Source organism: Grus americana, chromosome 1 (genome assembly GCF_028858705.1).
Source record: "Grus americana isolate bGruAme1 chromosome 1, bGruAme1.mat, whole genome shotgun sequence".
Classification (NCBI taxonomy): Eukaryota; Metazoa; Chordata; class Aves; order Gruiformes; family Gruidae; genus Grus; species Grus americana.
Window position 1 is genome coordinate 71437318 of NC_072852.1, and position 13946 is coordinate 71451263.

The window sequence follows — 13946 nt, forward strand, 5'->3', positions numbered from 1 at the left end:
ACTGTCAATCATTCCAATTTTTTAGCCTGTTGAAGGAAGACAAAGACCACTTCCCTAATTTTTAAGTAAGGCTGTTGACACATCTTCAGCTGCCAACTTCAGATGCTTCTGAGGGCAAGCCTAGACACTACCGTGAGCATGGCTCCCTCATGTTTTACACAAACCCAGGTGGGTGCTGCTATGTACCCCGAGATCCCTATGTCCCCTTCGGCCTGCCTTCCCCAGCTGGAAAGGCCGACCGGCTCCTGCAGAGCTGGGAGGGGAGCTCACTCTGCAGAAACTGCCATGCTTTCTTTCGCAGGATTCATTCGCTGCTGGCTCAGAGGCCTGAGGAGGGCAGGGGGTACCCGCCGGGCGCGAAGCAGTGCCCGGGGAGGCGCTGGGCAGGAGCATGCCAGCACTGCCATCCATCTCTGGGAAACCCCAGCTGTTGAAAGGCAAGCACAAGGCTGGGGCGTGCAGGGAACTGCTGCAGAAGCGCTCCTAGTCAAAATAAAGGAGCGCCGGGGAGCCTTGGGCCCTATCCCGGGGTCAGCAAAGTGTCCCGTTCCTTCAGGGGCCGGGACGAGGGAAGAGAGCGCGGTTATCCGGCGGCAGAGGCCGTTACGAAGAGTTCAGCATCGCCAGCGTGCGGGAGCGCTGCGGGCGCAGGGCAGACCGGCGGCCCTCTCAGAAGCCGTGCACACGCTCTGCTATGGACGAGCGCCACCCCGCCTCCCGTCAGGGGCACGCTGTGCGCCTGCGCACCCGTCGGTGACGTGCTTCCGGTCCGAAGCGTTTCCGTGCCGTCATTTCCTGCCCCGCCGCCGCAATCGCCGTTTCCTGCCCGGCCGGAGGGGACTCGTGTCCCTTCCCAGGCTCCGTGCCCGCGCGCCCCGCCGCTGCCCCGCGCTCCCTTTCCCCCTCCGCCTCCGGGGCCGCCGCCGCCATGGCCATGAGGCAGACTCCGCTGACGTGCTCCGGGCACACGCGGCCCGTGGTGGACCTGGCTTTCAGCGGCGTCACCCCCTACGGCTACTTCCTCATCAGCGCCTGCAAGGGTGAGCGGGGACGGGGAGACGGCGGCGCCCGCGGCGTCGGCCCCCCTGGTTTGGTCTGCCCGGCGGGGGTGTCTTCGCCCCCGGGGGTATGTGGGGAGCGGGGGGTGGGCCGCGCCCCCGCCCCGCTGCTCGTAGGCCGCGCATCGCCTTTCTGAGGGGGGTGTTGCTGGGGCGGGCGGGAGGAGGCGGCGGGAGAGGGGCGAGCGGCCGGGGCAGTTGTGCCGGGGAGGCCTGTTCGCCCAGCGAAGTGCTGGTACTTGTTGGGTAATAGCGGCTTACGGTGTTGCCGAATGAAAAAGGGAGCGCACAGCTGGTTTTCGTGGCGCTTAATGAGCGGGTTAGCCCTGGGGGGGTATCAGCCCGCATTCGCCCAGTTTGGATCCAAGCTGGGGGAGGGGCGGAGGCGGAGCCTCGGAAAGGTTTAATTCTAAAAGTGCCCATTTCTGCTGTCTGTGCACATGGGCTGTAGATTTCAAAGTGAGGTCCCGTTTACCCCGGGCAGCTGCCTTGCTGGGCATAGAATGATGACGTCCGCCTCCTTTCCCATGAGAACTCTCTTCTCATTGTGTGAATAGCGTTTCCCCTTCGTACGTGTATATGTTAATCTTACATATGTATTTGTAAGTTTAAAAGGATACTGTTTTCTGTCTTGGCGTGCTTCCAGTTCAGCTTTACATCTTCATGTGTGAACAACTCTTTGATAGCCTCCCAGAAAAAAATAATCACAGGAACGGCTTTCTGTTTGATTTTTACAACAGCTCTGTATGTGTTTTAAATATATCTGATTACAAACACAAGACTTACTTCTCAGTACTGTTAGTCTGAAAATACTGTTCCAAAGTAAAAAACCAAACCTATCCTGCCTGAAGAAAACATGAGTAAAAATTAAACCTAAACAAAGTGCTCCTTTCTATCTCCCATATGCCTTAACGCAAACCTAAAGAAAACTTTTATCTCATTTGGAGTAGTATTTTAATCTGTATACAGTTTTAGATGTATGCAGCAAGTATAGCTGCATATCTAAGCTCTTCAGCTAAACTCTTTTATGAAGAATAGGTTCATAAAGTGTGTGGTATTTCCAAGTGCTGGTGCAAGGGAGTATTTTTTTTAAAACAGCTTCCTTTTTTTATCATGTTACCTGAATATTGGTTTTGTTTTTGTGAAGATGGTAAGCCTATGCTGCGTCAGGGTGACACAGGAGACTGGATTGGCACGTTTCTAGGTCATAAAGGTGCTGTTTGGGGTGCCACTTTGAACACAGATGCCACTAAAGCAGCTACAGCAGCAGCAGATTTTACAGCGTAAGTGATTAACTGTCTTTGAAGTCTGTATTTTGATTTTAGTCTATAGTGCTCTTTGGTGACATAGCTGTAGTAAATAACCAATTCATTTGTTTTTCTTTAGTAGTTGTTAGCTTATTCATAGCTAGCCAAATTAAACCCTAGACTTCTAGGTTCTTGAAAGCAGCAGTTAATTCCATCATGATGAACAACTATGATTGCTTCTTGGTAAATATACTTATTCTAGCAAACCAGTATGGTAATTAACATTTCTATGCGGCTCTAATCTCTGATGCTGTAGCTATAGCAGAGGTGAAAGAGTGATTTTTATTTTGCTTCTACCAGCTAGCCTCATCTTATTACAAGAAAACTCTTGTGAAAATTCTAATGAATTATTTCTTTGATGGTGTGTGTTTGTGCTGTTTGCAGCATTTATTAATATTTGGCAAGTTGAATCCTGTTAGTAGAGGGTAATCTCTATTAATAAAGTTCCAGAGAAGAACTGCCATTGTCTAAAACTGAAATACTAATTAGTCTGCGTTATCCTGAAGAGGAGAATGAAGGAAAATGGTGGGATAGTACAAAAAAAGCTCTAGTAAAAACATATAAAGTATTCTCATTGACTAACTGGGTTACAACTTGTAAGAATGTAGCATTTCTGATAAAATGTTATGATGGTGTCGGGAAAGATTGCTTATACATTAATCTGACTGTCCACATTGATTTATCCTGATCCTACTAAAATATAAATGTTTTCTCTTGCCGTTTAGCAAAGTGTGGGATGCTGTGTCAGGCGATGAACTAATCACATTGGCTCACAAACACATTGTCAAAAGTGTGGATTTTACACAGGTATGAAAAACCTTTATACCTTATTCACCAGGGAAGTAAGCTCTTGAGTATGTTTTGCTGTTAGTTACTTTCCTACTCTTTATGAGTGGATCTTAACAGGCAAATAATCTAGTATACCACTTTAAGATTGTAGCTTAAATGGAGTAAGTGTGTTAGAGGCTGTCTGAGAGAAAGAACTGTTATTTTAAGACTCACGGTTGAAGGCTGGTATTTTGGTTCAAAGTAGAGTTGACCCTTTATAACTTCTGTTTCAGGATAGCAATTATCTGTTAACAGGTGGACAAGATAAACTGTTGCGTATCTACGATTTGAGCAAGCCAGAAGCAGGTGAGTCTGCTTTTAGAACTGATTCTTGGTTTTTGGAGTTAAATAAAAGTTCTGAAATTAAAAGCTACTTTCTGTTATGAATCACAAAAGACAAAGTTGAGAGTTGTTTTACAAATGTAGTGTCTATAACCTTTTGTTATAGTAAGATAATCTGAATGTTTTAAGTTTACGCTTTTACAAGTCAATTAGAGTTTATGTATAATGGTCTTCAAGGATAGCATGTTTCAGTTCAATGCAGACTCATTAGAAGTAGGTCTAATTAATTAAAATTTATTCATCTGAAAGAAAAAAGACTCCACATGTTTAAGTGTGTTTAAATTCTTGTTGATACTGAACTACTGATGATTGATACGAAGCTAGAGAACCTTGATGTTAAACTAGCGAAGCCTTTCAAATTTAGGCAGTCAGATACCCAGTTTACATTTATCATGTTCCTGGAATAAGATCTACAAATAAAGTCCTAAGTGCTCAAAGTAATTTTACAGTTTCTAGTAAATGGAAATCCATATAGTGTAAGAAAGCCCCCAAACTGCTACATGACATTATTTCATTTTCTTACATGTATTAAAATATTTGGCTTTATTTTAAGAACCTGATGTTGTCAGTGGACATACTTCTGGCATTAAAAAGGCTTTATGGAGCAGTGATGACAAACAAATTCTTTCAGCTGATGATAAAACTGTCCGGTAAGAAAAAGTAACTTTCTGTTTTCTAAGAAGCTCACTTTTATTTATTGTCATAATCTATGTGAGAAGACAGTTACGGGTCTTTTTGTGAAGGTTATAAGTAACACAGGTTATTTGATCCTAGATTATTACAGCTGCATGCCTAATACAATTCTCTTCTGCTATTAGAGTCATAACTTTGGTAATAATTCTAATTTACCCCATAAACGTGTCCTTCCTGATAAGAAGAGGTGGTCTTTGAGAACTGCGTAATAGAATGAATTTATACCTTTCATAATCCTAGATAAGATTAATTTATAGATGACGTCTTGTGCATACACATTGTTCTGAGGTATTTCTGCCTTGTCTTCTGCAATCCAGCCTTGAAAGATGCGCAAGGCACGGACTAGCAAGGCACTGGGATAAAAGGCTGGGAAGAGTATACGGAAACAGTGCTCTGTTGATAGACGTAACCCTCTTTCTCTGCCATGCTGACAAGTTGAGTAGGCTTTAGTGTTTTTATAAGATGGCTCGTCGAGTCATGGTTAAGTGTTTACTTTATGCCCATTTGGTAGGAGATGTGCTGAAACCTGGACAAACCTGGCTGCTGGGGAGATGAATTGGCAAAGACCCTTCCTCAAACTATGCCGCCCAGAAAAGATGGGAGATGTGCCTAACTGGTTCCTCAGCTTTCTGGCTGGTATGACCAGTGTCATCTCCTGCCTAGCTGTCTCATTGTTCTTACATTTATGGCACACAGGAGATAGAAATAGAATGGTCTTTTCTGCTTTGTGGAAGGAAGGATGGGAGGGTGAAGTCACTAGTGCAATTTCCCTGTAGGCTTCTTTTCGGCTCCACTTCTTTTCAGTTTCTTAGTGTTCAAGATAGGCAAGAGCCCAGATTTGTTTATTTTTCTCTGAATTAGCAGTCAGCTAATGAACAAAGATTCTTAATTGTTCTGCTATGACAAGTTCATTTCTTTTCTGCTTAGATAGCTCTTGCACCCCTAGGTAAAAAACTATATTAAATGAATCTGTTCTTTGTATAAAGTGGCATTTAGTAACTCTTTGCCTTGTGAGGTAAAAAGACAGAATGGAATCTTCAAGCCTTGCTTCTAGAAAGCTCTATTGCTCAGGAGACTTGCAACAAGATTTTTAATCTCTGAGAATCCTTGAGTAGTTAAACGGTATGTATGCCATTTAATGATGTTGCATTAAGCTTCAAAAGTAGCAGTATTTTAAAGTAAGCATGTCTTAAAACTTTGCCTTGGTGAGAATGAAGGTAAGGATGCCACTGAAAATCCGAAGCACCTGTGGAATCAAATCACATTGTTTGTTAGGTTGCTTTTTTGATCCAAATCTTGCCATGGATGGGAAGTGAAAATTGTTTGATTTGCTGAAGTAATCTGAGAGTCTTTTTTTCCTTTTTGTTTCCTCTTAAGCCTCTGGGACAGGAGTACCATGACTGAAGTGAAGGCACTAAATGTTGCAATGTCAGTGAGCAGCATGGAGTATGTTCCAGAAGGACAGATACTTGTGATAACCTATGGGAAGACTATTGCTTTTCATAGTGCAGAAACGTAAGTCCAAAACCACAGAATTTTCACAGGTTGAGTAATGGGCTTGGTTGTAGGTAAAAACTGACTGTAAAAGACCAAAATCACCAAGTTGTCAGAACTGGCATTAGTGGACATCTTTGCTTGCCATCTTGTCAGAGTGTGAAACAACTACCCTCTTCTAAAATAATGAACCCTGACTGTCTATAAGATGCTAGACTGTAAAAGTTCAGTACCATTTTTGTATTTCACACTGATTGTAATTGTGGTGAAATAAGTTTCAGCCAGGGTTCAGTTCAGTGCTTTCCAGAGAACTAATTATTTATACATCTCTGTGATGTCTTAAGAAAGCAAGTTACACACTTAAACATATTCCTGGAAGTAGCTCTGAATGTGTGAGCTTTTGTTTTGCTTATTCTGAACTCATTTCTAACTTGACGAGTGTGATTTTCAAGTATTAAAACTTGTTTCAGAAAACTGTGTGTGGGTGTATTCTATTTTTCTTAAAAGCAGTTGTGCTTAGTAGAATCACAGTTTCTTTGCTCTCAGGATCTTTTTTTAATGAACTTTGTTAACAAACTTTTCTCCCTCAGTCTAGAGCAGATTAAGTCTTTTGAAGCACCTGCTACAATCAATTCTGCATCACTTCACCCTGCAAAAGAATGTTTGGTTGCGGGTGGTGAAGATTTTAAACTCTATAAATATGACTATAATACAGGAGAAGAATTAGGTATGTTTGTCTTCTATAATCAGAAATGAGTTCTGAAATGGGTATTAGATTAATGAAGTAATGACTAATAAATGAAACTCATGTATTCATATAAGGTCTTAGCATAGCATGCTGTGCAAGAGGATGAAAAGGTATATTATCAGTTAAGCATTTTTTCCTGTCTCGTTATACCTAACATAATTCTTTTAGAACTAATTAAAGCCTCCATTAAAGAGCTCTCTGTGCCTATTTAAAAAAAGTCATTCTGTATTTCTGCAATAGCAAGCTGCGTGTTAACTTCAGTGTCATACTATAGCATTCATTAGATATGTCTAACAAGTTGCAGCTACTTGTTTTTATGAAAAATGTGATATATTTGTATTCTTGTTAACGTTGGCCCAATATATTTTAAAAAAATGTATTTTGAAGTTTGTCCGTTGATCCTGTCCTCATTTAAAATTGTATATATGTGGACTGAGTGGTTGAAGGAACAGAGCATGTGTACTCCATGCTACTGGCTTGCTTTGTAGTTTTGCCTTGAATAAATAAGCGCCTGTTTTCTTCAGTTAATAAAACATTAATATGTTATCTAAATTTGAGATTGCTGAGATACCATTTAATAGAAGCTTTGTTTTGCATTGGAAGTTAAATACTAGGAAAGTGCCCTCCATCAGTATTTGTCATCTTCTGATCAGTTTTTAGTAATTAATTTCAGTTGTTGACTGAAATTTGAAATGAACGGTCTTGATATGTTCTCTTATAGAATCTTACAAGGGACACTTTGGTCCAATTCACTGCGTGAGATTTAGCCCTGATGGAGAGTTATATGCAAGTGGCTCCGAGGATGGTACGCTAAGGCTGTGGCAGACAACAGTAGGGAAAACCTATGGTCTTTGGAAGTGTGTAGTTCCTGGTAAGTGTGTGCTTGTGCTTGTTCTTGGTGAAACTTGCCTGCTCCATGTGCACTCTTTAAGCGGTATCTATCATAAATGGTAAACATCTGCGTTTTCTACAGTAACTACTGTCTTCTGAGGGTCTCTATATCCACTCAAGACTGTTAGATTTAAGGATTTACTTTTGTAGCTGTCATGTAAGCAGTTAACTTCAAACCTGTAAGTTTATTAAATATAGACGCTTTGTGGATAGTTAAGCAAATAGTCTGGTGTATTTTTATGTTATAGAGCAAGAAATAAGAAATGCCATTTTTATAAATCTTAATAAGAATATGAGAATCTCTATAAAGATGTGTGAATAATAGGCTTATTTTATATTGTACTTTGGTTCTGTAAATTGGCGGGAGATGGGTTGGAAGCAATGTCTAGAAGACTGCAAGTGAGTCTCCAGGCATGGAATTGCTTACCCAACTCTTTCTCCTCAACATTAAGTGGAAAATTATTTTTTTTTTTTATTAAGGTGGGTGGGGGGAACTAAAGGTTTTGACTGTTTTTTCTCCTTCCTCTCTACAGAAGAGGAGAATGCAGAAGCAGCCAAAGCAAGGACCACCCTTCCAGGAACTGCAGAGGAGGAAATAGGTAATGCACTGAACTGCCACCTTCAACTCAGCTAAGTGTTAAAAGATCAGTCAAGATGGTAGCATTCTTTAGTATGGAACAGTTAGTTTTCCTCAAGTACCTTCTGGCATTTTTCACTCTTCTCAAAAGATCTTTGAGTGCATTTTTCTGAAAAGGATTGTGATAAGTGTCAGACTAGTGACCAGGGCTGTGCAGACTGAACAGATGGCTTAGAATAACTGGATCAGGTTAAATGGGAAAACAAACTGAACTGATCTTTAAGTAATCCCTGCAACATTTATTTGGTTTATATATCTAAGGTGAAGTTAAATAATACCCCTTTTATTTAATTGCAGAAGAGCTTGCCTCTGAAAACTCGGATTCAGTGTACAGCTCAACTCCTGAAGTTAAGGCCTGATTATTGCAACTGTTACACAGCATATGGACGTACAAGACTAAATCAAGTGAACAGTGATAAACAGCAGCCTTCCAGAGTGCGCTCTCTACATAAGGCAAAGATGGGCAGTAATTGATGAGAATGCGGTGGAACTGGCTAGGTGTTGTCTGTAAGAGAACTGAGTATCCAAAAAAAAAAAAAAAAGACAAGTAGTAGAGTTTTGCTATCTTTTTAGCATAACTGCTTACTGTCTTTTCAAAGAAGTGTGCAAGCCAAGATCCAGTCTCTCCAATTTCAATTAGACTCATTGTAGTGTGTTTTCTTTATTATGGAGAAGAGATACAATGACTTTTACCCATTTTTTTTTTGACAGTTGGAAAATTTGGCTTTAGTTGAAAAGAAGGGATTATGTACTGAAAGTATTTGGTTTGGGTTTTGTTTCATTGTACTCTGCTTCTGAATGTTTAACTGTTTTCAGTTGTCTAAATAAAATGCCTCTCAAAACTTGTATCTTACTGTTGAGGTTTGTAGAATGGAAAAGGAACCAAGTTAATTATGTAATCCTTTCTAGCATCTTGGTTTTGTACTATACAGAGGGAAAGCAGTAAGAATGTTTTAGTGTTGGTACAGAGGGTGGCAAGTTCTTTGATCTGTAAGCTTTGTGTCTTTTTATTCTTTAAAGTTTGAATGTAAACGAGTCCCTAAAATCAAAAGCAGTGAAAACTCCTAAATTAAACATGCTGCCTGAAGTATTTGGTTGTACATGAAAATCTTGGAGGTTGGCTACGAATCTGTGTAAAGCTTGGGTTTAGTCCTCCAGACTGGATAAAAAAGTTACTCTTTCAAGGTTACAAATCGTATTTTCTTCATTAAAGAAAATATTGCCGTTCTTCAACTTGTCATTTCCTTTAATGTTATGCTGAAAGGTTTACATAATGTGTTCTATATGGAGCAAAGAAAAGTCATACAGAGGTATATTTATTCATATACCTCTTTATCTTTTTCATATTCATTGTTGTCCTTAATGTTTTTTGTCTGTCTGTTCTGCCCCCCCCCCCCCCCCGCAGAAGTACAATAATGCTATCATCTTAAAAAACTGAAGCTAAACGTTTGAAAATGGGTATACATTAAAACATGGGCAATTCTGTCCAAACATAAGAAAACACTTTTCCATTGTGAAGGGCAGTCAAACACTGGAACAGGTTTCCTGGGAAGGCTGTGAAGTCTCCATTCGTGAAGATGCTCGAACCCAAGTGGACGGTGTCCCAAGGGACCCTGCTGTAGCTGAGCCTGCTTGAGGAGAGGGTTGGACTTGGGTGGTAGACAAGAGGTCCCTTCCAGCCTCAACTGTTGAGTGAGGGGTGGAGTAAGAAGGAAAACAAAGAATGATACCATGAACCGTGGTTTCTTAGTGCAATACTAGCAGTAAAGATACGTTATTTCAGACTATCCCGAAATTAGTTTTGCAGTTACCTATTTGAAAGCAACTTGCAATGCTCTGATTTGCAGTTGTTTCAGCCTTATCATTAATTCCCTTAAGGCTTATGAGGGCACCAAATCTAGTACTTCAGCCTAGAAACTGTTCATTTTGTGAGCTGAGGACGTGTTTAAAATGAGAAACTCGCACACCTCTCCCCATGGTGAAACTCCTTCCAGGCTGTGGTCTTTGTGCCATATTTCAAGTAGGCAGTGTAGTGTTTCAGTGACGTCTGGAATAGTTTCTTCAGATTTCAGAGCTGTGCCCCTTTGCTGTGAGTTTGTGGATTCTTTGCTAGTGCTAAGCAAGTAGGACTAAAGTTGCAACTCGAAGAAATCGGAAGCTGCCTGGACTTGTTATCATCAAGACCGCGTGTTCGGTGTTATTTAGCATTAAAGGAAGAGCCCGTCTTAGTAATTCCCGTCCCAGAAGGGCAGTGGTCTCCTACCAGGTGGAGGCTGAGCGGTGGGGGTACGCCTTGGCTGCCTCGTTACCGACAGCTCCGGTGCGGCGGGCTCGGTACTAACGTGGTGGCGGCGGGGGAAGGCCGTGCTCGGGCGGCTGGAGCAGAGCGCCGAGCCCGCCCGCCGCCGCTTCCTGCCCGCTCGGGGCGGGACCGACGAGGCCGAAGTCTGCCCGCCCCGCCCGGGTCGGCCAGCGGGGGCGGAGAGCTGCCGGCAGCGCGGGCCATGGCGGGCCGGAACCCGGGCACCGAGCTGGGTAAGGGGCGGCGGCCCAAGGGGAGGGCCGGGGCGCCCACCCGCGCGGCGGGGCAGCGGAGGCGGGCCCGGGCCCGGGCCCGGCTCCTCCGGCGAGAGCTGTTAGCTGCGGAGCCGTGGCGTGAGGGCTTCCCGAGGCGGCAAACCGGGCAGCGCTGCTCGGGCAGGGCCGCCCGCCCTGGGAACGGGAGGAAAAGTGCCGGTGAGGACGGGTGAGGCGCCAGGTCCGGCCTCCCGCCCGCGGCTCTGCGCCCGGCTGACCCCCGCCGATGCGTGTGTACGAGCCAGGCTGCTGCAAAACCTCGTTTTTCTGAAGCCGACATAGAGACGGACTTACGATCCTTGTAGATGCTCTAACATCCACTCGTGGCATGTAACCTGGAGGCCTGTGGGAGGCTTGTTTTCCCTTTGGTACTCCAGGTTAAACTGAAGCTGAGGTTTGCCCATCGCGTACGGCCTTGTCTCGAGAAGCTCCAAGCAGGGCACCAGGTTGTAGGACCTAGTCTTGTCACGAAGCTGAGCCTGGTTCCTTCTTGTGCACCTTTCTGGTTCCAACTGAATAAACCTTCCCCCTCCTGTCTCCCAGAGAGGTTCAAACCGCTTTTTAATAGTTGGATTCTGATTTGCAAACTTGTGACTTTATCTGTCCTTATTGTTCTCCTTGTTGCTTGCTCTCCAAAAGACTGATAAGGATTATCCAGGTGTTTGCAAGTGGTCTCTAGGCTGGAAAAGTGGCTGTGCCTTCAGGTAAGGCAGAGAGCAGCCAAGAAAGTGTTTCTCTGCCATTTTGTGGCTGGAGCTCCTCTTTTGATGATTGCTGGGGATGGGGAAGGAGAAGTGGTTACAGCTTTCTGACTTCTCTGCCCAGCAAACCTCAACTGCAGTGGTGGAACGAATTAAGGTCATCAGCCTTCCTACAGTCTGCCTTTAGGTTATGATAATTTGGTCAATATGAGTAGATGTAAATTAAGTTGAGGAGGTACAGGGGTGGCATCGTGGAAGATGGGAAGGCAAAGGACAGCTGGTGTGGAACAGGGAGATCTCAAAGTTATCATGAGCAGAGTTCAGGAGGCCACGCCGCACGATGTCACGTGGCTATGCTCCTGTCTCTAGCACAGGCGCAGGCATTTTTACAGAGCTAATATGCAATTTAAATGATTAGCCTGTGGACAACTGAGAGTTGACTCTGTTTTCATTCTCCAAAACGTTGTAACTCCTAAAAGTGAGCTGTCAAGTTGCACTTTGATGTGCTTATATGTGGGCTGCTTGCAGGGACAGGTGAGTTTCAGCTGTAGCCATCTGAACAGCATCTTTTTGCTGAAACAAACATATTAATAATGTAGTGGCAAAACTTCAGTGTCTGTTAGGGGAAAAGCTATCATGGAAGTTTGCAAATGCACTCCAGTTACTTTAAACTAGGTGTGTGTTGTGCTTTTTCTTACTGTAAATTTAATCTTACAGTTAATTGTCAGTATGTGTGTGGGGTCCAGAAACTTGAGTGTGAAGTCAGTTCTTACCAAACAGTCATCCTCTGACAGACATGTAAGGAAGGCCATGACGCTGAGTGGGAAATTATTGGAAGGGATGGGTGACCTCACTAACATTTGGCCAGATCTGCTGTACAACTGTAGTCAAGGGAAAAGCGTTAAATGTGCCGCTGATCAGCACGACATAGTTGTTGGTTTTTTGCACCCACTAAAATAATCTTTGAGAATGTTCCAAATATTTTATATAACTCTTCCTTCTCCTGTAAGTAGCCCTCCCCTGCCCAAGAGGCAGAGTCAGCTAACACTCAAGATTATTAATGGACAATGCAGAGGGATGGGTGTCTTCAGGGCTGCACCGTGTGGCCTCTTCCAGCTGCAACTGGTTTACCTGGAAAGGCCACTGCCCTCAGGTACTTGTTGCCATCCTTTCCCAGGGATCTTTCTTCAGATTGGTTGGAGTGCAGATGGGCTGGGTTAGATGTGCAGGGCAGGCGTAGCAGGGGAATGGGGTGGCCGCGGCAGCATACCCGCTGTGGCTGTTTTAATAGCTGCCTTATGCTGGCTGCTTTAAAGGGAGAACTGAATCTCCCTGCCATTTGCTCACCCACTAAATACACATCTGAAACACGTCGAGTGGTGTATTTAAGTGAGTTGCTGTATCTTAAAGTGCAATATCTTAGCTGGTAGCAGTACTCAGAAAGGACGTGTTAAACCCTTGCCTTTATGTTTCATGGCCGCTAACAATGCACACTGCTTCTGTGACTTAGGCGCTTTGGCTTTTGAAGGTTTTGCCAGCCTGTGCCAGCAGCTTTAACAGTAATTCAAATGATTTGTCCTGTATCTCCCAGAGCATTACGGCTTTCTAATGGGGACACCTAGTGGTAAAATATCTTTTACTTAAGAATGTATTGTTTTAGTCCTTTTCTCTCTGTCTGCTATTTCTGTGCTTGCTACCTAATGTCATTATTTAAGCAGTAAATTTCTGATGCTGCCATTAGAGCACATCTATTTGTTTATCAATGACAAGCCAAACTCTTCTCAAATCATGGCATATAATGCTTTCCCATGTGATTTCTTTTGGCAAAATAAATACATTTTTGTAAAAGCCCTTAATTCATCCTTCCTTTCTTTCTTTCTTATCACTGTTCCTTAGTAGAACAAGGTGTTTACTTGGAATAAAGAACAGGTACATGTAACACAGATTAAAGGACGCTGATTTGCGTGAACTAGTCAGAGGGTCACTAGTCTAATACACTGATACATTTGCCATCAGAGAGACAGGTAAAGAAGGTGTATAAGGAATTTCACAAGTTTGTTATTCCCCAGGGACTGTTTGCGGAGTCATTCTTGGGTACTTGGGTTCACCACCATGCCTGCAGGGGCTGAAAGGAGTCTGCCTCTCCTGCTCTGCTCCCAGGGATGCTGGAGTGTAAGGGAACAGGTGCTTCATGTTTTGTCACTTTCCAGAAAAGCATTAGATGCCACTTCAGAGCAAAATGGTGAAACACATCGCTGAGCATCTGTTTTCTCGTGTAAGCTAGTAGCAGACTCCTTTGGTTTAACTGTGGGGATGCAGGCATCTGCCACATGGGCTTTCTGCTCCCTGCAGATGGAATTTTGATGCAACAACTTCAGAAGTTACGGAGAAGGGCAGACATTCAGTAACCTTGGGTAGTAGGATGCCTACTTGGCAAATAGGATGTTACTGTTACCAGCAGGTAACATAGCCAATAATACTTCACTTTGAGGCTGGTACCAGGTAGAGTAATGCAGGGGTCTAGCTTGGGACCCATCCTGTTTAACATTTTTTGTTTTCAATAACCTGGAGGAGGCGATAGACTGCTTGCTATAAAGTTTGCAGAGGACACTAAATTAGCCAGATCAAAGGGACCCAGCGAGGCCAGAGGAAGGGGCCACCGGGAGCCCA

General features: G+C 43.6%; 2 protein-coding genes across 3 annotated transcripts in view; both read left to right on the forward strand.

Moving 5' to 3' along the window:
- Window positions 1–782: 782 nt before the first annotated feature.
- Window positions 783–9226, forward strand: STRAP (serine/threonine kinase receptor associated protein). Its single transcript, XM_054805453.1, has 10 exons — window positions 783–1040; window positions 2206–2341; window positions 3091–3172; window positions 3427–3499; window positions 4089–4185; window positions 5606–5743; window positions 6313–6449; window positions 7192–7341; window positions 7895–7960; window positions 8296–9226. The coding sequence occupies exons 1-10, from the start codon at window positions 929–931 to the stop codon at window positions 8355–8357; spliced, it is 1053 nt and encodes a 350-aa protein (XP_054661428.1). The 5' UTR covers window positions 783–928; the 3' UTR covers window positions 8358–9226.
- A 1009-nt stretch (window positions 9227–10235) lies between these two features.
- Window positions 10236–13946, forward strand: part of DERA (deoxyribose-phosphate aldolase) — a 58909-nt gene continuing 55198 nt past the window's right edge. Inside the window, exon 1 of one of the 2 annotated variants that reach the window (XM_054812978.1) lies at window positions 10236–10533. In XM_054812978.1, coding sequence (XP_054668953.1) covers window positions 10503–10533 — 31 coding nt within the window. In that variant the 5' untranslated portion in view covers window positions 10236–10502. The remainder of the gene's footprint in view (window positions 10534–13946) is intronic. The other variant, XM_054812977.1, reaches the window with a different exon arrangement.